Below are 24519 nucleotides of genomic sequence, written 5' to 3'. Positions count from 1 at the left end.
GGGGTGAAGGGGAGAGATCATAATTGCCCTGCAGTGAGATGTCTTCATTGGATTAGTTTTCCCCTGATATCCTTGGCCAAAATATCCCCTTCACTCTACCCCCACTTCCTTCTATGCTGGGTTGTTGCCATCCATTCAAACGGTGTCTGCGTTAGTGTTAAAGTTATTCTGTTATGTGTGCAGCTTAGAAATTCGGGGAGCCTTTGGAAAGGAAGACACTCTGTAAATGTGAGAGAATGTTGTTATACCTAACTAAAAAATTAATACTTCATGTAACTGAAGATCCCAGGTGGTGCCTACTCATATTCTTAAGACCATTCGGAATGAAATTGGAGAGGCTTTGTCAAACCTAAAAGCTGCAAGCAGCATCCTCAGTGATCTGCACTAGTTTCCTAAACCTTCTAACCTGACGAGCAATCATTGGCTTCCGTTCTTCACTGATGATCTAATTTGACCTCTCAAGCAAATTTAGTATTTCTAGTTGCATACAGTTTAAAGTCCTTAATGCAAAACGGTAGCTGTATTGCAGCAATGACTTGACCTTTAAAATTTTCTCCAATGAAAAGTGTATAATCCTGTTCGGAGACAATATGTTAATCAATGCAGCAAAAAAGATATCTTGTAAATAAGAGTTCATATTATTGGGCAGTATTGTAAGCTTTTAAATTATAAACTAGACAAATTAAATTATATCCTTAACTGAAACACTCCTGTTTCTAAAGGCGAAATTGTAACAAACACTGAGCTTTGGGTAAACTGGGATGCTGTATATCTGCAGGCAACACATGTCATTGTAATTGTCTAATCTTGCAGTGAGACAAAATGGCTAAATACTGCAGTCTTACGTAACGCATGTGGAGTATAAGTGGGGCATCATGCACAGCTTATGCATTTTAATTCCATCCCTTACGAGAGAGAGAGAGAAAAAGATTACAGTGCAGAAAAGCAACTTACTGACTGCTGCATTCACCTAAACATAGGTGCGACCTAGCAGTTATAAACCAATGTGCACTGCATACTCCTTGTACTCTTGTACGTGACCTTTAAGTGCTTGTGTATCTGTAGCTTTTCTGAACTACCCGTAACAGGCAGTCTCCTGTGCCTTCTAGGGATAGTTAAGCCTAGGTTATGCACTTAATCTTGAGGGGCTGGTTAGGTGTAACTTGTATTTTCATGGAGCATACAACCTACAGCTCTCAATGAGGGGCAGGTCTGTTAGGTTTCAGGGATTCTTGTTTAAAGTGTTTTGTATCTGGAGTTAATGTTCTTTAGATTCTCTTGCTGAAGGGTCAAAAGGCACTTGTCAATCACTACTGGTTTAACAAGCTAGAGGGTTGAATTAAATTTTATTTCTATCTTTTTCAGCTTATTTGGCACCAGGATGCAAACTGATTATTACTGTCAGAGCTACAGATTTCAGAGTCTTTGCTGATTGGGGGCTGGACATGCACAAGTCCATGGGTCTGGATCTAATGCATCAGAGGGTGCTGAGGGAGTTGGCTGATGTGACTGCAGAGCCATAGGCCATCTTTGAAAACTCATGGCGCTTGGGGAAGGTCCCAGATGATTGGAAAAAGGCAAATATGGTGCCCATTTTTTTAAAAAAAGAGAGAGAGAATGCCGGGAGCTATAGACCAGTCAACCTCACCTCAGTAGTGATCTTTGAGTAGAACGGGTGATAGCATTTTTCAGGAAGCCTATGCCCTCTGCCTGGCTCCAAGCCAGTCCTCTTGCGGCTAGTAGTGATGTCCATGTTCACAGACCAACGTGATTTTTCAGACATGGAGCAGCTCCCTTCATGGAGAGAAGGGGGAATCCATTGTGGGACATGCCAGTAGAGTAACGCAGAATGAATTGGATACATAGGACTGTCCTTGGGGGGTGAGGGATTAAGAGAACAGACTCAATAGGAGAATTAGAGAGGAATGGAAAGAATCATTTATGGGCAAGATAGGAATCTGGGGTGAATAATGGGGAAGACAACCTCTGAAGTTTTTAGGAGAGGTGGGAACAGGACCGCATCCCTCCCCTGAGGACATCAGGAGTAGCAGACCACAGGAGATGACTACTCCAAGTGAAGGGAACCTGCTAGGTAGGTCAGAGTCTATTTTGAGCCCTCAGTCTTCTGAGATTGAACCATCTGATTTGCAGGAATGTTACAAGGAAGCTTTGTTTGAAGAGTAGAGAGGTATAGTCTGTTTAATGTTTCTGACAAAGGTTCATAGGGAAAATAATGCTCACCAGAGTCAGCATGCAATCTTCTGGCAGCCTCCATGTTCCCACTTGCTTTGGGGAAATAATGAATGAGTGGCAATTTAGCATTAAAAATATTTGCCTAATTCAAAGGGAAGGAATCTAAAAACCTTTCTTTAAAAGTGCATTCTTCTCTCAGAAGCCCCATTCTTTATACAAGCCCCCTGAAAGGGGAAGAAATTAACACAGCTGACACTGCTCTATAAAATTCTCTTCTAATGAGAATATGTGCAGACATTGGGGGTTTTACACTTATTTACTGGCTCTTGAAAAATATTTTTGTGGTGAGATTATGACAAATATTTATTGATCTTGTCCTAGTACTGTTTTGTTACAATAATAAAATACAACATCTGTAACGCATAATCTGGAAAACTTAACTAGGTAAAGGATTGTTACCAATATTGAGCAAAATTCAGTATTTTAATTAAGGGCCAGTAGTGCAGAATGCATAGTATTTGCAAAACACAATGGCTTTTATGTGCACATATACTTCTCTATTTCTCTTTGGTTCTGATTTTTGGTTCTCAAGAATATAAGCAAATCTCTAGGTCAGGGGTAGGCAACCTATGGCACGTGTGCCAAAGGCAGTACGCGAGCTGATTTTTCAGTGGCACTCACACTACCTGGGTCCTGGCCACAGGTCTGGGAGCTCTGCAATTTAATTTAATTTTAAATTAAGTTTCTTAAACATTTTAAAACCTTATTTACGTTACATACAACAATAGTTCAGTTATATATTATAGACTTATAGAAAGAGACTTTGTTAAAATGTATTACTGGCACGCGAAACCTTAAATTAGTGAATAAATGAAGACTGCGCTGCTGAAAGGTTGCCGACCCCTGCTCTAGGTGATAATTTGACAAATGAAAACAGAAGCTAAATTCCTATTCCCATGTCAGATCTTTTTGTTTTATACTTGCAAGGAACTATTCACCCACCCCCACCCAGAACTTTATCAGAAAGAAGTTTTTGAATAGAAACTACTGCATGTGACTTAGTCTTTCTTCCATGCAACTCGTGACCTCATACAGCCCTCAAACTAGTGGTGACACAGTAAGCATTTCCTGTGAACCAGGAGCCGTGCTGGTCCCACTATTGTTGGGCTTTTTTTTTGTCTGGGGAAAAAACAAAAACTTATTTACTAGAAGCCAGTGTCCTGTTTGTTTATAGCTTGCTGGGAAATGCCACGTTGCAAGGGTCTCAGTGGCAGTGGTAACTGCTAATAGAAATTGTTTTTCATTGAGTTGTTTGGGACTTCTAACCTTCTCCACAAAGTCAGCTCATGGGGCCAGTACTAGAGCTTGTTTATCCAGGGTATTTTTTTCCTCTTCAATATTTGTGTGTTTTCGCTGACTGCTAAATAACAGTACTTGAATTACTCCCCCCTCCCCGCCCCACAAGAGGTCAACAGAAAAATCATAAACAATTACAAGTGTTGCCTAGCTCAGTGCATGACTGTTAATGGTCACAAATCAAAGTTTGGATCCTATTCCCTGAGAGGACAAACACAATAGTGGAAAATTGCAGGCAAAAGGATTATAATAAAGGGACAGCACCAGACAGCTCATGGGATTGGTAACAGGATGCAGGTGCTTTCACTTCTAGGTTCCCCAGTTCAAGCCTCATTGGACTAAAAATGCTTATTGATAGCTCATTTGGCCCATATAGGCTCAGTCATGAACTTATACAGTCCAGTTACCAGCTGAATAAAGCAATTGACAGAAATTGCCACCTTAGCAAGACTCAGGTAAAAGGACCAGTGACTGGATGGGAATAGATGAGTACCACACAATAAAAGATTAGTTCATTCCAAGTTCAGTCAAAATGTCTCCCTTGGTGTACCTGTTCTGAGTGTACAGAACTGGAATCTACAGGGCTAATAATCTGACACATTTCACGTGAATGAAATTCACTCTTAAAATACCACCTGGCTGCCTTTTTTACCACTAGATGGTGGTAATGAATATTCCCCAGCACAACACAGCAGGGGATTTCAGTTTTTGGCACTGACAAAGAAGGTTCTCCCTCATCTTCTCTCCTTCTGGCTGGACATGTTCAACATGCCATCTCCATCACCTTATTTAAATCCTGCCTGTAAAGGGGCGGGAAGAATGCAAAAAATGGAACTATGGGAAAGCACATGTGCCTTCATAAGTATCTGTAATATCTTTTTCACCCTTCTTAACCCCTCTGTGATGTGTTTGAGCCTCATTTTGCAGTGTCTAAATGTGACATATCTCTTGGGTAGAAACCATATTTTGTAAGAGGCACCTAACATTTTGGGGCGCTTCAGCTTCATCCTTTCAAATTCACTCCGTTTTCTCCTAATGTGGGTGGGTGGGGGTGGGGATGTGTGTGTGAACACATGGAAATACTGTAACAGACTGGTTTTCTATTAGTAACTCATATGCCAGGATAGAAGTAAAAACAGACTCTTGTCAGGAACTGCTCCAAAAGTGTCTTTGGCCTTTTGTCTGTAATATAAAATGCCTATTGCTATACAAAACCTGGCACTGCTGGAGTGACCAAGATGCTATTTTTGAAAGTACTCCCCTCCCCCAGCTCTGTTCCTCAAAAAATAAAATCCCTTAGGCATGCAGATAGTCTGGGCTTTATGAACATCTAGGAGGGATGTCTTTAAGTCTCACCGCTGAGGCTTGTTGCAATTATGAACACTGAATTAGCAAGCTATGTCTATGCTACACCTGGGATTGAGCCTCGCAGCCTTGGGCAACAGCCTTTTGTGTTTGTGGGACTTGCACTAGCTTGCTAAAAATCATAGTCGGGATGTTGCTGTGACGCTGGAGCTCGGGCACCCAAACCCATCCCCTCCCTCTGCATGCTTGAGAGCCCAAGCTGCAAAGTCCATGTTGCTAAATTTAATACACTAATGTGAGCCCTGCCAACACCATCCTGTCAGTCCAGTCTGGGAGGCGCCCTCCCAGTGTAGGCATACTTTCAATGTTTGGAGAAGCCAGACATGCCTTTCTCTGTCCACTGTGAATCTTGGTGGGAAGAGGTGTGTGTTGCAAACTTCTGACCTGCAAACAGCAGGGTGAATGCAAGGTTCATGTGTGGCAGCTGAACTGCAATGGCAGAGAGTGGAAGTGCTAGTCAGACAAGATAAGGTGCAGCTGCAGCCTATACTCAATGTCAAAGGTTTCCCTTCTTCTGATCACTAAATGAATGTGAAATGGTCAAATCGCTGTAGAAGCCATCTCTACAAAGTTACCTCTGACCCATTCAAGGCATCTTGACAGCTCTGCAGAAAAACAGGAGGCGTTGTACTTAATTTTTTTTCTCTTTTGGCTCAAGTTTTGCACAAGCCTTTATAATACATTTCTAAAGAAGAATATTCTGGCTACTAAAAAGTAGTTTGCTGAAAAATTTCAAAGTTGGACCTCTCAAACCATATTTACTTTAGGTGTCTAAATGGCTTATTTTTCCCCACAGAAGTACTGAGCCCCTTTTGAAACTATTGCAAATTAAAGTGTTCAGTGCCTCTTATGTGGATTTAGGAGCCTAGCTTTTGGTAACTAAGACTGTAAACCAGGGGTCGGCAACCTCTGGCATGCAGCTCGCCAGGGTAAGCACCCTGGTGGGCTGGGCCAGTTTATCTATGCGTCAGCAGGTTCAGCCGATCGTGGCTTCCACTGGCCACGGTTCACTTTCCCAGGCCAGTGGGGGTGGTGGGAAGCCACGGCCAGCACATCTCTCAGCCTGCACCGCTTCCCGCCGCCCCCATTGGCCTGGGACAGTGAACCGCGGCCAGCCAAACCTGCTGACGCAGCAGATAGATAAACTGGCTCGGCCCGCCAGGGCGCTTACCCTGCCGAGCTGCATGCCAGAGGTTGCTGACTCCTGCTGTAAACTTTCCTCACAGCGATTTGTCTTAGCCTGATTTTTGACTATTCTTTGATTTACATAATGTCCAGAAACCAGCTGACCTTTCAAGTAGTAAACAGAAGTAATGCTAGCAATAAAATCAGCTTTTAAAAAAAAAAAAAAAAATCTTGTGACACTTGTGCAACAGTTCAGTAACCTTTCTTTGCAATTCATTAACCTTGCTTCAGAGCATGCAAATTCACTGTCCGTCTGAAGAATTTAAAGAAGTGAAAATTCTATTACAGCTGACAAAGGTTTAAAAGTGGGTTTTCATTTTGTACCTGAGTGATCAGTTCAGATCAGATTAAAGATTGATATACAAGCTAATGCCATATCAAGTTTCTTTCTCTTAACTGAAGGATGGAATACCAGAGGAAAGTCTCTGAATGACAGTATCAATCTATTTGAAGTCAAAGAAAATGTATCAGACATGTAGGTACAACAGTACATAAACAATGTAAGTAATTGAAACTTTTTGCTAGCTTTGGGTGTCTTCAGCTGTGTTTTATTTGAAACTGTATGGTTAGCATGCAACACCTTCTTTGGCTTAAATAGATTAAGCCTTTCTGAGTTGAGCTCAGATGTCAATAAATGTCTCAAAACAAAAATTACCCAATTCTGAAGCTCAGAATTTAAACTCTTCCCAGCATACATGTGTTGAAAAGGTTTATGGCATTTGACTTGTTTCATGTTATGGTGACTTCTGCACAGACCAGTTATGTTAATGAAACTAATTACTGGATGTCTTTTAAGGTAGTACTTGTTATAACAAGCTGCATCACATGGCGTGAACCACTGATGCAGGGCTAACCTGACGAAAGGGGATTTCTAGGGAGTAAACAGTGCTGGGCGTTTCCTTCTCTTATGTCTTGCAGGTATGTAGTGGGTGCAAAAAGTCATCCAACCATAAGTAACTTTAAAACCTGTCTGGCTTTGAGCTTTGTACATTGTTGTGCTGAAGAATTTCCTCCTCCTGAGCTTGGTTTCTGCAATTTAAACTTCCTCCAGCCTGTGCAATAGATGAGGTATGCATAAGTGTTAACATCTTATATGGTCTGGCTTGGCACTTGTTAAACATCCAGAGCCTGATTCTGCTCTCATGCTGGAGTAAACTAGTGAAGCCAAAAGAATGAACACTGGTATAAAATCAGTATGCAAGCAGAGGCTGGCCCTCAGGCAGGACTGTATCCTAAGACCTACTCCTGTGCGAGTGCACCCCTGCTGGCTGACTTTGTGCAGTGCTCTGCCAGGAATAGGCTCAGTGAGGGGAGCTGGCTGGTATAGATGCAAGCTAGAGCTGTAGTCTGAGCAGAGACTGCGGAAAGCTGTAAACTTTTAATTGTCCCTGAAAGCTGGGAAGTAAACTTCACATGTCCCACAAGATCTTGCGCTACACCTAGAAGGGAGCACCAACTAAAAGCCTTCCCGCCCCTGGCCAATATCCAAGACTTCATCAGCCTGTCAGAAAAGCTAAGCAGGAGCCAGCAGGTGGTAGCCTGAGCCATGGTGTGAACACTTGGTCCCACAGCCCCATCTATTTGTAGTTCCCTTGGCACGTCTCTGAGCTTTGTCCCATAGGCCACTGGTAGTTATCTCATAGCTAGCAGGGAAGGAGAACACAACTGCAAGCTAGCTTAAGCCCTATGAGTGAGATCTACATCAAGGAGAGACTAGATCCTCTTCTAGTGGAGGATGTTGGAAGTGGATCTCTGCCAGTCAGTTGAACAGGATGCTACTGATCTTCAGCTCCAGCCAAGAAAGAGCTATTAAAGAGTACCTGCTCCATCCACTGGGAAGAGAGCTTCTGTATGCCTTTCCACTAGTAGCAGAAGTCCTTACAAAGCTCAGAGTGCAGTCTGATGAACTTAATAGCCCGATATTGGGCTAAGCAGCTGTGGTCGTGAACATGTTACAGTTGGCGAAAGCTGGTCCCATCACACAGAAGTTCTTAGCTTCAGAACATCATTCAGAACCTTTAGGATGAAATGTTCTTCTTTAGTAAGCAACAACTAAATTCGGTCTTTATAGCTTATTTACTGTACCACATACTGTTTCCTGCTATCTTGGGAAACCAAGTTCTCATAGAACAAGTCGTCATGTTAGTCAAGACTTGATGGTACTTTAAATAGCAATGAGATTAGACTTTCCTGAACTACCTTATGGGTTTTTCTGAATTATTGTCATCATCCCACTTGATAACTAATATCCACAGAATGAACACATGAAGTGCAGCTTGACCTCAGTGGTAAAGATCAAAGAGTTGTGATCACTACCTAATGGTTTTGAATTGTAAGTATTTTTCTTTAGCATTAGAATATTGGCATTTTAGGCTCTGTGCTACTTAGACAATAAACAATGAACTGTTTTGCCCATATTGCTTTGTTGTAAATTGTATCCAAAGGATATATGAGGTAGTGCTGTATTAAAGAGGGAAAACACTTCTGAACATACATTCAGTAAGAGTAACACCTGCTCTGAAGCACTCCAGACATCTATAGGCTGCAGGACAGCATTACTCACACTAAATGTGGGTAGCAGGCTTTTTTTCCGCTTTGTGTGGTTGGTTTGGGGAGTAAAGGGGGGGGTGTTTGGGGGTTTTTTGGGTCTCCTTCCTTCTGTTCACTTGTCTTTCTCCAGATGTTGTTCATCACTTGTGCTAGCTTTTTCCCACTAAACTAATTTCACTTCCCCTCTCAATCCTGAACACAGAACTCAATAACCTTCTTCTTTTTTGGGGTGGGGGGAGGCAAAACAAAAAACCCTTTTGGTTTTAGAGAGGAGCAACCTATTTATCCATTCTGAAGGCTAGCAAATAATTGCTTTTTATCCATTGTTCAATTTTATCCGGAGTACACTTTGGTACAAAATTATAAGCACAGCAATGAGTAGGGCACTGGTTTCATTTTAACACGTTAAGATATTTATTAAGTCCAATTTTCAAAAACTTTATTAGCCCTGAATGTTGCTTTTCTCAGACTTGCATCAGTTGGTTATTAATAGTTTTGCATCAATCGTCTGCAAGAAGGGGAAATAGCCGATGCAGTGGTCTACAGGTAATTCTTCAAGAATGTCAGAAGACTCACTGTTTTTATATATCCATGTACAAGTAAAGTCCAAAAACTGTCCTGCTAAACATAGACTCCTCTATTTTACTCTCTCCCTACAGGGTCAGATCTCCCCACTGACTCCTAAATAATGCTACTCATTTTATAACCTTTTATTTTCAGCCATTCAGGTATGTTAACTGTAATCTTCATGCTGCATGTGGTTTTAAATTGAACTATAACTTGTCTAATTCCTGTGAGTTTTCTGCCATTAGGGAATCTAATGCAGTTGTGCATTCAGGAGAGCGACTACTAGAGACAGACATATTGTTGCTCATGTATTGTACCTTTCATAAACAGAGACAGTCCTGTTAGGTCTGAAATGTTCATTGCCCAACATGTAATCTGTGAACCCTCTTTGTCTTTGTCCTAGGTCTTCCTGAGCAATACTACAGCCTCACTTGGTTCCTTAGCCCCATCCTGGGCCTGATCTTCACTCCACTCATAGGTTCGGCTAGTGACCGCTGCACGCTGAGCTGGGGCCGCCGGCGGCCTTTTATTCTTGCTCTCTGCGTTGGTGTCCTCTTTGGTGTTGCACTTTTCCTTAATGGCTCTGTTATAGGTAAATAATGGGGAAATCACCTGCATTCCTCTTTTTGCTACAGTCTTGGATCTAAAATATTTATATAAGAAACAGATGTGCGGTTGATTAATTTATATGATGTTTAGTACTAAATTAATAGTCTTGAGATTTCTGACATGTGAACTATGCCAAACTTTGCTTGTTTGTTCTCTTTCAAAAATTACAGTACTGTGCTAAATACTAGAGTAGATGTGTTGCAAGCCTAGCTGTAACTGTTAATACCTAGTCATTAATAGTGGTTGCCAGCATATTTGCAGACGCTAAGATGAATTCGGCCAGTTCTTGACATGGGAAAACTGTAGCAACCTGTTCACAGGGAAACGTTTCCTGTTGTGATCCATTTTCCCTTTAATGCATATCTGGCAACACATCCTGTTTCCAGCATTATTTCAAAAATTATCTTTTCACTTTTTCTTGTTCTTTTCTTAGTCCTGGTATTGAAAATGTCCAGAACACTGTTAATATTTGTTTATCAGAAACTGTATGTGGGAAAATAATTTTTCCCGTGTCCCCATCAAAGTGGTTAAAAATAAATTGTTTGCTTAGAACATAGTTTACTACAAGATATAATCTAGGATCTGAGAATCTTTGTGAAATTTAGTATGGGACTGGCAGCAGCAAGTAAATTTGGGCAAACATTTACATCACCTTTGGATTGATACAATAGCAATGAACCGAGCCATAACTCTTTTGCTCTTATTTGTGTGGTAGACGCAGCCCTATTTTTAACAGAAGTCTTAATATTCCAGAAGCAAACTGAGCATTTGACACTGGGTCAGCATTTTACCTTTCCAAAGTCTGTTTGACCCGCCATGTGACGTGACGTTTTTAACTTCCTACAGTTTGCCTGGGATAAAAACTGTTCCTGTTAATAAACAAATCATGTCTACTTATTAGACATCAGCAACTTCCATTGCTTTGCTCCACCAGTTTTCTTACACTGACTCCCTGCAAGAAAATGTTAATGCTTGGAGTGGGTAATATATGATGTGGTTGTTGCTTTGTCCACTAGTTGTCTCTGCTCCTGCTATTCCTTCTCCCCCTGCAAATTTGTGAAAGCGATCTGACTGCTGGCCTCTTAATAGATTTATCTAGCTGAAGAGGAAGCTCATTCTGATTTAAGATACCTCTGTATGTTAGTTTAGGTCTGCATCTGTTGATATTGGCAAACATAACTTAATGCATCAGCTTAAACTTTTACTTGGCAACATTTCATCTTCTAGTGATTGATTTAGTAAAAATGTAATCAGTGGTCTGTGTTCTCAAACTTTTAGAACACTTTTTTTAAAAATAATTATTACTTAATTGCCGTTAACTCAGGCAATTAACTCAAATCACGATTTAAAAAATTAATTGCAGTTTTAATCACTGTTAAACAATGCATCAGACGAAGTGGGTATTCACCCACGAAAGCTCATGCTCCAAAACTTCTGTTAGTCTATAAGGTGCCACAGGACTCTTTGCTGTTAAACAATGAAATGCCAATTGAAATGTGTTAAATATTTTTTTCTACACTTTCAAATATATAGATTTCTATTTATCAACACAGAATACCAAGTGTACACTGCTCACTTTATATTTTAATTACAAATATTTGCACTGTAAAAAATAATAGTATTTTTCAATTCACCTCATACAAGTACTGTAGTGCAATCTTTCGTGAAAGTGCAACTTACAAATGTTTGTGTTTTGTTGCATAACTGCACTCCAAAACACTGTAAAACTTTAGAGCTTACAAGTCCGCTCAGTCCTACTTATTCAGCCAGTCGCTAAGACGTTTGTTTACATTGATGGGAGATAATGCTACCCACTTCTTATTTACAACATCACCAGAAAGTCAGAACAGGCATTCACATGCAACTTTTGTAGCTAGCATGGCAAGGTATTTACATGCCAGATATGCTAAACATATGTGTGCCCCTTCATGCTTTGGCCACCATTCCAGAGGGCATGCTTCCATGCTGATGACACTCATATTTAAAAAAAAAAAATGAAATAACACTTTTTATTTTAACTTGTGACTGAACTCCTTGGGGGAGAATTGTGTGTCTCCTGCTCTCTTTTACCCACATTCTGACATATATTCCATGTTATAGTAATTTTGGATGATGACTCAGCACATGTTCATTTTAAGAACACTTCCGCTGCAGATTTGACAAAACGCAAAGAAGGTACCAGTGTGAGATAGTTACAGGACTCGACCCAAGGTTTAAGAATCTGAAGCGTCTTCCAAAATGTGAGGGGCGATGTATTATTATTTAACAGTGCGATTAATTGCAATTTTTTAATTGCTTGACAACCCTAATTACCCTTTTGTTACTATGGGGGGAGGGGAGCGTTGCAATATTGCTGAGGGAACAGAGATGCATGTAATAGCAGCATACTCAATGTGTTCCATAGGATTAGTTTTAAAACACAGAAGCAATTTCAGGCCTTTGAGAAATTGGCGGTATTGTTTGAGTGACCTCTGCGTATTTCCACTTTTGGAATGCACCATTAGTGTAGCTTACACCAGCAGGACCATCTAGGAGTGCGCTATATTGAAAGGTGCAATATACAACATTGAATGGGGAAAAATGAAACTTGTATAACTGCATTTATAACCATTATTTTGACCAGTTTTGTAATTTTTTGGGTGCTGACCTCTCTACCCTGGCTACCTGTCACAAAAACTGCCTTTGGAATTTGGAGGATCACATGTATGAGAAATGAAAGATAGTAGCTGATACTTTCTGAGGTGCTTAAAACAGATTGACACTTGTTTCTCAAGAGTTTTTCTCATAAATGTAAAAACGTATCTTCTGTCCCAGACCATGCAAGAAGCTGTGCCAAAGAACTGAAATGGCCATTTTATTCAGTAAAGGAATGTTTCCAGTAAGTGCATTGGTTGCCTTTCTCTTAAGGAGATTAACCTTGCTTTTGAGCAGTTTGCCCCTTTTGGATAAAATGCTTAAAGATTTTTTTTTCCGTTCCCCTCCTCCCCCCCTTCCCCCCCACAGGTCTGGCCATTGGAGATGTCCCAGACAAGCAGCCCATTGGCATAGTTCTCACAGTGCTTGGGGTGGTGGTATTGGATTTTTGTGCTGATGCAACAGAGGGGCCAATTCGGGCCTATTTACTGGATGTGGTGGACAGTGAAGAACAAGACATGGCACTCAACATCCATGCCTTTTCAGCTGGTATGCAGTTAACTTGCATCTCTCCTGCAATTTTTGTATCTGCATGAAGTTGACAAGTCATTTCACTGAAAGATTAGCTGTAGATATTCACTGAACTTACTCCTCGTGTCCATACTGCATCGTAGCCATCCCAATGTGGAAGGTCTTGATACTTTTTATGTGAACCCTGGCTATGACAAAATAATACTTGCAAGTGGAGACAGGATAAAGCATCATCTGATTACAGGCAGTCCTCGGACTTGCGACACAGTTGGTTTCTGTAAATTGCGTCATAAGTGGAAACATTGTAACTCAGAACTGCAATACACTCCATTGCGGGACCGAGCATTGTAAAGTCAAAACAAGTGGTCGTAAGTTGCATCAAGGTGTTAATTCAGAAATGCTGTAAGTGCCATTTGTCATAAGACGAACGTCGTAAAGTTAAGGACTGCCTGTATTTGTATTACCAAAGCACTTAGAGGAGGACTCGGTCAAGATTAGGGCCCTGTTGCACTGGGTACTCTGCAAACATGTAGTAAGACGTTCTCTTCCCTGAAGTACTTCCAATCTAAATGGAAAAGACAGGCAAATAATCAACTGGCCCAAGTTTCACCATTATCATGTTATCAGTGAGTTATTCCACTAAGATAAATCTGGAGTAATCTGGACGTACACCAGTGTAACCGAAAGGAGAATTGGGTGTGGTGTATAGTTAAAATATATGGTAACATACCAAATGGATATTTGTTTCAGTTCCGTCAAGGACATTTTAATATTAAAACTCTGGTTTTCCCATAGTTGTAAATAACCACATCATTAGAAATATGTGGGTTTAGGGCAGTACTGAAATCATGTACTCTGTCAATTGCATCAGCTTGTTATCACATGATAACACTGGACTAACCGATCACTTATGGTCTTGGAGTTTCATCTAAAGCTGTAGACTTAAAAATTTTTCCATTTTGTGAGAATTTGCCTGACCACTTTTTATTTCTTGAACCTCTTCCCATTGCCAGACTGAGAGTTGACTGCAGCCTGGAAATATATTTTAAATTAAAGCTGGGAAATCCAGAATTCCAGTGCAGCACCACTTAAAATAATTCATGGCAGTCTTTAAAAGACTCATACTTCCCATGAAACAAGAAATGTCTTAAACTTAGGAGTGGAAACTTCTACATGTCTCACTTCCTGTTTCTGTGCATTTCTGGATCACCTTTGGGTGCTTTTAGATGAGATGATATTTCAAGGAAAAATTAAGTTTTGAGATCAAACTGAATGTAACCTCTTTATTTTCATGCAGCAAAATAGTAACACTTTGTTTGTTTCCCGTCCTCAGGTCTTGGAGGAGCCATTGGCTATATGTTAGGAGGGCTGGACTGGATGCAGACCTTCTTGGGTGCCCTTTTTAAATCTCAAGAACAAGTACTTTTCTTTTTTGCAGCCATTATTTTCTCTGTCTCTGTCGCTCTTCACCTTTTTAGCATTGAAGAAGAACAGTATAACCCTCAACAAGACAGAATTGAAGATGAAGCAGATACACTTTCTAGTGTTAAGCTCAGTGGCAGCCTTCCACCTCTGAATCGACTGAATGTAATTAGCGAGGAAGATCCCTATGGGACCTCTGTGTACCCAGAGGAGGTTCAGTCAGAGCAGGACCTTGATATGGAGTTCCTTGAGGTGGACATCGTAAGGAGTAAGAGCGATTCTGTTCTGCACATGCCAGATGCTACTCTGGAAATTGAATCAGAGCTGCTTTTTCTACATGATATTGAGCCCTCCATTTTTCAGGACCCTTCATACCCAAACACTCCCCTCAGCAACAGCCAGGAACTTCTGAAGTGCAAATTTAACCGCCTGTCTGCTTTCCTCAGGGAAAATGAAAAAGAGGAGATGTTGCTTGATAATCACTTGAATGAAGCCAGAGTCCCAAATGGCAATGGCTCCCTACCAAAAGATCTCCTCAGTGGACATGCTAGGATTGGCATGAAGCAATCTAGTACTTCAAACTCCATGCGCAAGCAAAGGCACATGTTCTATCGTCAGCCATCTTATACTTTCTCTTACTATGGCAAAATAGGTTCTCACCGCTATCGTTTCCGACGGGCCAATGCCATTGTCTTGATCAAGTCCTCCCGCAGCATGAATGATATCTATGACATGCAGAAGAGACAGCGGCAGAGGTACAGGCACAGGAATCAGAGTGGAACAACGAATTCTAGTGGAGACACTGAGAGTGAAGAAGGGGAAACTGAAACCACTGTCAGACTTCTGTGGCTCTCTATGCTAAAAATGCCCAATGAGCTCCTGAGGCTTTGCCTTTGTCACCTCTTAACCTGGTTTTCCATCATTGCTGAAGCAGTATTTTATACAGATTTCATGGGACAGGTCATCTTTAAAGGAGATCCCAAGGTGAGCAAAGAGCCTGTGTTGCCAATGCAGAACTGCTTGTAATTCTTCTGTTTTGATTATACTCTGGTAAATCTTTGTTTCATGCAGGGTCCTTCTAATTCTACTGAACTGCATGCCTACAATGCTGGAGTTCAGATGGGCTGTAGGGGCTTGGTCATTTATGCTGCGACTGCTGCTGTTTGCTCAGGTAAGAGACTCCATGCAGACAAGCAATGAAGTATTTCTCACTAATCATGTGAGTGGGATACTGCTGGGACAGTATGTTAAATATTTTTTCCTAAGTAAAAACATAATTTTGTCTAGACTCCAGAGTGAACCTTCCAGTCAGTTCTTGCAAGATTGAGGGAGGGGCATGAGAAAACTTGCAAATGCATTTCAGATGTTATAATGAGAGTCTTAAGGCTGGCTCCTCAAGTGTCTGTATAGCAAAGTACCTCAAATGCAGACATATGAACAGCTCCTTTCTAATAGTTTAAAACCTAAAACCACTTCTGAGGGCACTTGTGACTTTTAGCCAGCCATCAGAAAACTAAAACTGCCTATCAAAAATGTTCATCTTCTGTGTAAAATGTTTTTATAAAGACTGTTCTTTAAATACACCATTCTAAGACATTAGTCTGTGTAAGTTTGACAGATAAGCACCCTATAAACTTCAGAGCTACCATTTGCACTTGAAATATACTGTAACATAGAGCTTTAGACCTACTTTAAATCTGCCTTTTGCAGCCCACACATGGGTGCATATGCACATGTGAATTACAATTTAATATCCTTGGGACCATCTCATTATTCAGGCATGTCCAGCCAGATGTCTCATTCTAAAATACAAAAGGAAGTCTGGCTCTGGGGCTGGATTATTTAAAAGCATGTAATTTAGTAAATATCTCTGAGTTAGGGAACTGAATCTATCCTGTGCTCAAAATATCTGGACACTTTTTTTTTTTCCTTTAACAGAAAATGTTAGTTAATACCATTGATCACATATAGTGGTGGTATGATACCACTGAATTGGAATCCTGCAACACTTGAATTCTAGTCCCAGCTTTGCCACATGTTTGAATTGTGGCCTTGGGCAAGTCACTTAACCTGTGTCTGTTCCCCCTTCTTTGAAATGGGGATAACATGTTCCTACCTCCTAGGTAGGTGGTGAAGATTAATCAGTGCTTGTTCAACACTCTGAACATATAAAAAGTGCCATGTAATCCTTAAATGTTATGTCAGACTGAAGGACTGAGTATTGTAAAATGTAATTCAGTAGACTAATGTGTATTTGATTTTTGCTTTTAATTCTCTGCAGCTTTACTACAAAAATACCTGGACAACTACGACCTTAGTATAAAGGTGATCTACATTCTGGGCACGCTGGGTTTTGCTATTGGAACTGCAGTGATGGCTATGTTCCCCAATGTGTACGTTGCTATGATAATGATCAGCACTATGGGAATCGTCTCTATGAGCATATCCTACTGTCCTTATGCGCTTTTAGGACAATACCATGATATTAAAGAGGTATGTGAAATATTTAATTACAGCAGTTCACTTGGACCTCTCTGTTTAGATTGTGAGTGACAAAATAGATCTGCCACATCCACTTGCTTGGGGAAAAATGCATTGTTGGGGCATCTCCCGGAGAAAAGATTATGAAAGTGAACAGCAATGACTGCTACTTAATCAGGCCACAATTAGCTCAGTGGGGACACATTAGCTTGATGCCAAGTTGCTAAGTGATGGTGTAAAAGGGGTTAAATGCATATGAAATATGAGTGCAGGCCTTTTCATTAAAAAGGAGTGGTCAAATAATAATTAAAAGGAAAAAGTGAGGCAATGAATGCAGTCATTGCACTCCTATTCATTGCTACGTCTTAAATCTTGGTGAACCTTTTTTTATTAAAGGACCTTTCTCCTTAATTGGGAGGATAGGTTGTCTACTGAGCGGTCTCGTTTAAGCACCATCTGCTGTATTGTAAACCTGTTAGAGGCACTGATAATAGTCTGGAGATACAACCCCAGGTATCATAAGTGCAAAGATTCTGTTGTCCTGACTGATTTCCAGCAGAAGTGCAGTCAACTTCACTTTCAGATTCTTAGTACTGCTGTGTTTGGGTTCCAGCCTGTAAGAGTACTTCTTGGACACATCTGTTTTCATTGACATTGTCTAAAATATCGAAGTTTCTTCTGGTCAATTCATTTTAAAAAATGAAGGGGATGTGGTTCAGGAAGTCTGGGAAGACTGTTTATGCTTAGATGCCTGACTTCTAATGTATATTCCTTGTCTTTCAGTATATTCACCACAGCCCTGGGAACTCAAAGCGAGGATTTGGCATAGACTGTGCTATCTTGTCGTGCCAGGTCTACATCTCCCAGATCCTGGTGGCCTCAGCACTTGGTGGAGTGGTGGATCTAGTAGGCACAGTCCAGGTTATTCCAATGGTAGCATCAGTAGGATCCTTCCTGGGCTTTTTGACCGCTACATTTTTGGTGATTTATCCTGATGTCACAGAGGACCCAAAGGAAGAACAGAAAGGACTGAGCCCTCCCAAGACCACCGAAAGCAATGGTGTGGATGCAGAGAAACCAACTGCTATAAAGCTCTCGCGTAAAGGGGTAGCCTCATCAGAGTTGGAAAGCGAGTCAATAGTTTGAACTGGTCATTGTTGTTTATACACATTCCAAGCAGTTCAGGTGCACGAATGAGGACGTTCTTAAGGGAAAAAAATTCTGACTCTCCAATAGTTACTTTTTTGCTTAAATTGCAGCAAAAATGTCTTTCATATGAAAACGTAGATGAAATTCTGTAGTCCTAGGATAGGTTTGAGCAGATGGCTATCTTGCTGATTGCTTTCTCTACAATTTAGAAATTGTCACTTCTGAACACTTTTTAAATTAAGAACACATACAGATTTCAAATCTATCAATCTGCAGGTACATTGTTCGTTCTTGCATGTTTTTTAAAATGTCATGACAGATTCACAGTGGATACAATTAGCAGTTTAGAAAAATGAAGGTTGCTTGCAATTTTTAGACTGTAATTGAAAACAAAAGCTATTTTGACCATAGGCTTTGCTAATTTTTTGTCTGAACATTTCAGATCTTGCTAATGTAATAGGTGAATCAAATGCATAGACACCTTTTTTTCTTTTCCCCCTTTCCTGTAGATACAATATTGGTTTGACAGCTACAATTTTTTAACATTTGTTTGGATTTCATCCTATTTTAGTGGGTGCAATTACTACCAAGTATTTTTCTTTGCAATTACTTATTTTTAAAAAGTGATTTACTAAAGTTTAAGAGAACTGCTGTCATTTATTTTATTCAAACCGTTCAACAAGTCTGTTCCCAAGTACTGCTGCTTGTCAGAAATTAATGGTCTTGGGTGTGTGGTTTAGCTGCTGATGGAAGTAACAGCAGCTGGGAAGGTGATCTGCCTTTGCAGTAAGTGCAGAATTTAATGAGCGGCATTGGAACGTGCTGTGACAGTTTTAGCAGGGAGCTTTGTGTGTGGAACTTACTAGGGTTGATTTTTCTCTCAGTATTTAAAGCTGATCATCTCATTTTGATGAAACTGCCATGGAGAAGGGAATTTCATTCAGTTGGCTTCATGGAATTGATATGAGGATTCTCTTTAGAGGGGAAGGAGGTTGTTGATTGCACTTTTATGATCCTTTTATCCTCTGGCTGGGAATCACAATAGTATAGTCGGTGTCAGTACAACAAGGTAAACCGAAGGCCTACCTCTATAACTTGATGCCATAGTCTGGTTATATAAAAATCTGTGTCAGAAAGAGCTTTGGTCCTTAAAATCCAATCCAGGAGCATATAATGCACTTCCTGTCCCTACATAGGAGTTGAATGCTAGAGCTCTTAGATTGAGCTGCCGTCCTGATGTATAATACTGGATTCAGGACATAGCTGCAGTGCAAAGAAACTTTCAGTGACGAGCAATAGGAAAGATACTATTTTTAATTTAAATGCTTAACTGAATTTTTAGCAATGCCCAACACCATGAGTAGACGCAAGTCAGATGCAGCAGCCTTTTAAAGTGTCTTTATACACAAAACCACCAAATTTCCAGTCCTTTCCTTATAAGAAGTGTTTGTAACTCTATTTACTCATTTCCACATGGAACAGAAGAGACTACAGCGAGTTCACAGGTTTAATCAGGCAAATCCAGACCACTGTTGTAATATTTCTGCTGCCTCAAATTCATTAAATCGTTGCAATACTTTAGAATGCATGTCTGAATCATGCTGCAATAGGCATTCAAAAGCAAAGTTTTATATATATTTCAAAATGACAAGCTGTTCTTAATTACTTGAATTGTACATGTATTTAAGAGAAGATCTATATTCTGGTGTAGTTGAAGCTAACTCTCCGTCTTGCCAGTGTTGTTGATAAATTACTGATGGCATCATATGTTTACTTCTTAGCTGAAGGATTTTAGGCAGTACTCTTGTCTCTGACAGGAGTGAACATACTGTCTTTACATTGAGTGCTATGAAATTCCACCATGTATACAGAATTGCATAGGACTCTTGTTTGAAGTGTGTTAAGGAAAAGAGATTTTTGTTTCCTGTGAATATTTTTTTTTATTAGAACACTTCTGAATTGTGTGTTCAGACAGGAGAATAATACTACTGAAGCATTTAAGACCTTATTGAAGAAATCAGTTAGAAATATTTCTCACTGAACGCTTGGAGTGAGTTTTATCATCTCTGTATATAGTCTAGTCGGGTTCACGTATAACAGAACTGCAGTGCTGTTTCACCATAAAATGGGCATTCCTGTGAAATACAAACCTAATTAGACAGTTTTAAAGTTTGGCGTCAATATTTTATTTTAAAATACTCTAAGGATTCTGCTTCTTTGTTAAATGGACACAGTCAGTCATTCTTAGTAACTTATACATAGAAACAAGTTTTAAAGTTACCGTTGCATGTGAGATTTGTCTATCAATTTAATCTGTAATACCAATCTGGTACTTTTTCCTCTCGACAGATGTTTCACTGGATGTTGTTTAAATTAGCATTACTCAGCATAGCGCTTTCTTGAGCCAAAATGTGCACTGCCATCATCAACTGGTGACAGTTTAGCCTTGGAAAGAGCAGTTGGCTGCCTCTTGCTACGTAGCAATAGAGGGGTCATAAAACTTTGCTTTTTGGAGCTGGGTGCACGCACACTTACTCTCCCCCACCCCCTCTAAAGTTGTGGGGTGGAGGCAATTTCAGATCCAGAGGATTTCAATCAGGTCAGATGGAATTTTGTGCTGACCAGCCTTTACCAAGCCTCTTTCCTAAGAATTGGAGACTAGAATGTGCATGTTTTGGGCTGGGAAAGCATTCTTCAGATTATCCCATTAAAATGTAAACTAACTGTAAATGTAGCAGCGTTTTACTGCGCTGCAGCAAAGCGAAAGTCCCAGGGAAACAATCATTCAGTGTAAACACGTTTGCGTCCTGCTGGCAATACTTCATGTTTGGGTAGCCCTGCTTAGGCCTTCAAAGACTTGTAACCGAAGTATCTCGTTCTATAGCCTAGCCAGGTTATGGATCCTGATGAAATTAAAGATGCTTTTCAGCTTTGGACTTGGATTATCAGAGGTTTTTAATTCTAGAGTTCTTTGATTTTGAAAGATTCCCTTTGTAGCCCAAGCTATTTCTTGGGGTAGATAACACATCCTATCTCTCATCTTCAACTGCAAAGAGATTATTTTAAGGTTGCACTAGTCAAACCCATCAAAGTGTAATCACCTTATTTCTTGTTGTGGAATTGAAGGGAGGACAAAGCTGAGGGAGCTGTCTAACTTCCTGGTGACTCGGTTTGCCACTATTACTGCTTAGTCCACTTCATCTTCTGTGTGCTATCAGATAAGATACATACTGCAGCAGGTTTAAGTTCTGGTAGTTTAATTCTTCCTGTGTTTCTCTTTACATCCACTTATTAAAAATCTTTGTTTCTTGATAACACTTGACAGATTTAGGTTCATGTTCTTAAAAGGTTAAATTAGTTAAAAGCCTCTCTTTGCATGAGATATCCGGTTGCTAGGCATCAAGTCTAGCATTATGCTGCGTAAAGTCAGAGGCTTAAACATAACCATTTTTGGAAATTATAAAATTGAATTGGCTGCATTGATTTATCATAGTCTAATCATATTAAACCAAGCAGCTCAGTAAGGATTTCAAAAAATGGAAGCTATAACTTCTTAGGAATGTTTTCTTCCAATACTCAAATTATTTGCATGGAGATTTATTACCTAAATAAACCTTTAAATAATTTTAAGCTGATTTATCTCTGATCCATTCTGTCAACAGTCAGTTCAGGACAGCTGTTGGTGAGGAAAGACGCATGCCTTTCACAACAAGGTGCATAGAAGTATTTGAAGGAGAAACAACAAATCTGGTGCAAATTACAACACTCTCTGAATCTCTTGTGTCCTTGCTGGTCTGTCGTAGATAGGTCTGTTTGTAAAATGTGGAACATTCCCCACCTCAAGTCTAACCAGCAGGGACACTCTGAACTTAGACTTCTGCTCCTGGGAATCAATTTCCCCATCACTAGCCACAGTTATGAGTGACTTTCACTATGGAAATTCTGGCTGACAGATTCAGTTGAGAAACATGCCAAACATTCCCCAGAAAGCTAACTTTTTTAATAAATAAAAAAAAAAAAAAAGGCATGGATGCTAGGGCAAGGGGAGTCTTTTATGCTAGGAGGAATTCCTCTTGTCCCAGAGCTTTTGAATAACTACATGGCAGAGGTGGCAGTATTAGGAAGTAGGTCGTTCAAGGCTAAGTCTTGCTAGAACCCATCTCTCTAATCTTGGGTTTTGGTGATGTAGGACTCGCTCCGAAGCCCAGGGAAGTCAACGGAAGGACTTTCATTCACTCAAGTGGGCCTTGGATCGGGCCCTTAATACCCATTTGTAGCTCTCTGGTTAAGACTAAATTTACAAATGGCGGGAGGAGGAGGAGGAAGTTAAATAGTTTCGCTGGAGACGACAGAAGCACAGCTGGTGGGCTCCCTCCTTGAAACCTATTTTGATGGTCAAGATTATTTTTCTCCAACATTTCTATATTTTTCCTAACTGCAATTGAATGTGATTTGGTTGTGTGACATCCTGTGGTTCAGTACCTAGTTTTACCTCTAGTTTATGTAGAGAATTTAAAACGTTTAGTAACCGAGCTAGAAGTAAGACTAGGTACTGAACTATATAGTTTGGGCCAAAATATCCTAGGTGGTTGTAGGTTCTTCCTGAATTGTACCAAGTAATGTTGTGTTTTCACTTGAGTTCTTCCCATTTTCCCCACTCCTTAATCTGCTGCAAGCTATAAAATATATCCTGTTTCAAGAACACCTGCATGAAATTCCAAGCATCTGAAGTATCTGTTGTGGAAGAGCGATTGTTTCTATTTGCAGCTGTCTTTTTTCCTTGTTTTCTGTTGATAGTCCAAATAAATGTAATGCACGCCAAATGTTGCACATGAATGGTATTGATGACTGTAAGAAATACCAAGTTTTATTTTTCCTTAAAGTGATTTTTATGGCTATAGATAGTCCTTGAGCTTAAGCCGCCACACTGCAAGTTTGTAAATTTGCATTGAAAAGGATCATTCTGAAAGGATAAGCTACCCAGAGTTTTCTATTTCTCATGTTGCATCCAGAATAAGCATATTGCAAATGCATCATCTACTAACTCAAATGTTAAACTCTGTTTTTATTTTAAGGGATTTTTCACTTCAGCAAGGGGAAATAGTATCCAAGAAGAATTCGTTCTGTTTTCACAATGTCACTAACACGTGACTTCAGCCAGTCAGGGCAGAAAGGTACTGCCATTAAGATGCTTGGTTTTGCCCTGCTTAAATTGAAGATAATTTCCTGTAAGATGGATTTGAATTTCTAGATGTGAACAACCTTCAAATTTGTCTTGCTTTTAACCTGGCCTTTCCAGCCTACAAACTGTTGCTTTGGACCCCTGGAGAGACAAATAGCTTTGTCTGATGTGCAGGGGACTGAAAACCTGTTGCATCATACAGCATCCTGATTAACCCGATGGCAACAGGAGCTGTCATTTCTGATGCCAGCAGTAAACAGACTTCTTGTGGTGCTGTAGCTGTTGTCAATGTAACACAACCGCGAACAGATTTTTTTTCCCCAGCAAATATTGCACCCTAATACACACATATAGGTTTCCAGTGCAAACTTCCGTAAGAAAGAACCCACCACACAAGGCCACGTTTGATGAAATCTGGCTCCTTTTATTCAAATTTTAAAATCACATTTAAAGATCTAGGAATGTACCCCTAAAACACTATTATTAGCTTTATCGATTTAATACCCATCAGTGCCAGATTATTTCCACGTTGTATTTAGTAGAACAAACCCCAGATGGCAATAACTCTGAACAAATTGGTGGTTCCTAATTTTTCTTTCTGATGTAACATGGACACCAAACCCTTTTGGTAGCCAAATGACTAGCTTATTTAAAATGCCTCATATTAATAGAAAGCTGCATATAGGCATCTCATAATGAAAAAATATTTGGTTCCATTGTGAACTGGCCATATGACAACTACTTTTTTATCAACTTATTAAGTTGGGGCAGTATAATAGCTCTTGCTGAGTTTAGCAATGTTTATAAGCGTGTGTTAAACACATACTAAGTTTTATGAGGAAAAAGGGATAAAGAAAAGCAATGTCACAGATGAATGTGTTTGAGTAGACAGCATACTTTTTATTTCTACACTGTTAAGCTTATTTTCTGTTTAAGATCAAACTTTATTGCATGAGAAACTTTTACTGTGTTCTGCACTTTGTTCTCTTTTGTATAATCTTGATTTTTCATTTTATGCTTAGAAAAAATGGATTTAGAAATACTCTACTCCACATTGCATTGTGTTCCAATCCGTTGTTCTACAATTCAATCTTAATAAACATTTAAATAAGTTGTGTGATGTCTGAATCCTGAGTACAAGGGCCGTACTGTCCTTGAAAATGCATGTATGGTGCATATCTTAGCCAAGAGTTCTGGAGAGTATGCGTCACTAGTGAATGAGGCGTGACTTGGTTTCAAGAGCAAGCCAAGAACTCTTGCCCTCTGATATTAACTTCCTGTGCCATCTCTGGCCA

General features: G+C 40.0%; 1 protein-coding gene across 2 annotated transcripts in view; it reads left to right on the top strand.

Annotated features, from left to right (window-relative positions):
* Positions 1 to 24336, top strand: part of SLC45A4 (solute carrier family 45 member 4) — a 105329-nt gene extending 80993 nt beyond the window's left edge. For both annotated transcript variants that reach the window (XM_032771745.2, XM_032771744.2), the window contains 6 exons: positions 9620 to 9808; positions 12829 to 13008; positions 14324 to 15396; positions 15484 to 15583; positions 16694 to 16905; positions 17677 to 24336. In XM_032771745.2, coding sequence (XP_032627636.1) covers positions 9620 to 9808; positions 12829 to 13008; positions 14324 to 15396; positions 15484 to 15583; positions 16694 to 16905; positions 17677 to 18039 — 2117 coding nt within the window. In that variant the 3' untranslated portion in view covers positions 18040 to 24336. The remainder of the gene's footprint in view (positions 1 to 9619; positions 9809 to 12828; positions 13009 to 14323; positions 15397 to 15483; positions 15584 to 16693; positions 16906 to 17676) is intronic.
* Positions 24337 to 24519: the final 183 nt, after the last annotated feature.

The sequence above is a fragment of the Chelonoidis abingdonii genome, chromosome 2 (assembly GCF_003597395.2).
Source record: "Chelonoidis abingdonii isolate Lonesome George chromosome 2, CheloAbing_2.0, whole genome shotgun sequence".
In the NCBI taxonomy this organism is placed as follows: domain Eukaryota; kingdom Metazoa; phylum Chordata; order Testudines; family Testudinidae; genus Chelonoidis; species Chelonoidis abingdonii.
The sequence above is the reverse complement of the archived record's forward strand: the minus strand, read 5'-3'. Positions and strand labels throughout refer to the sequence as shown.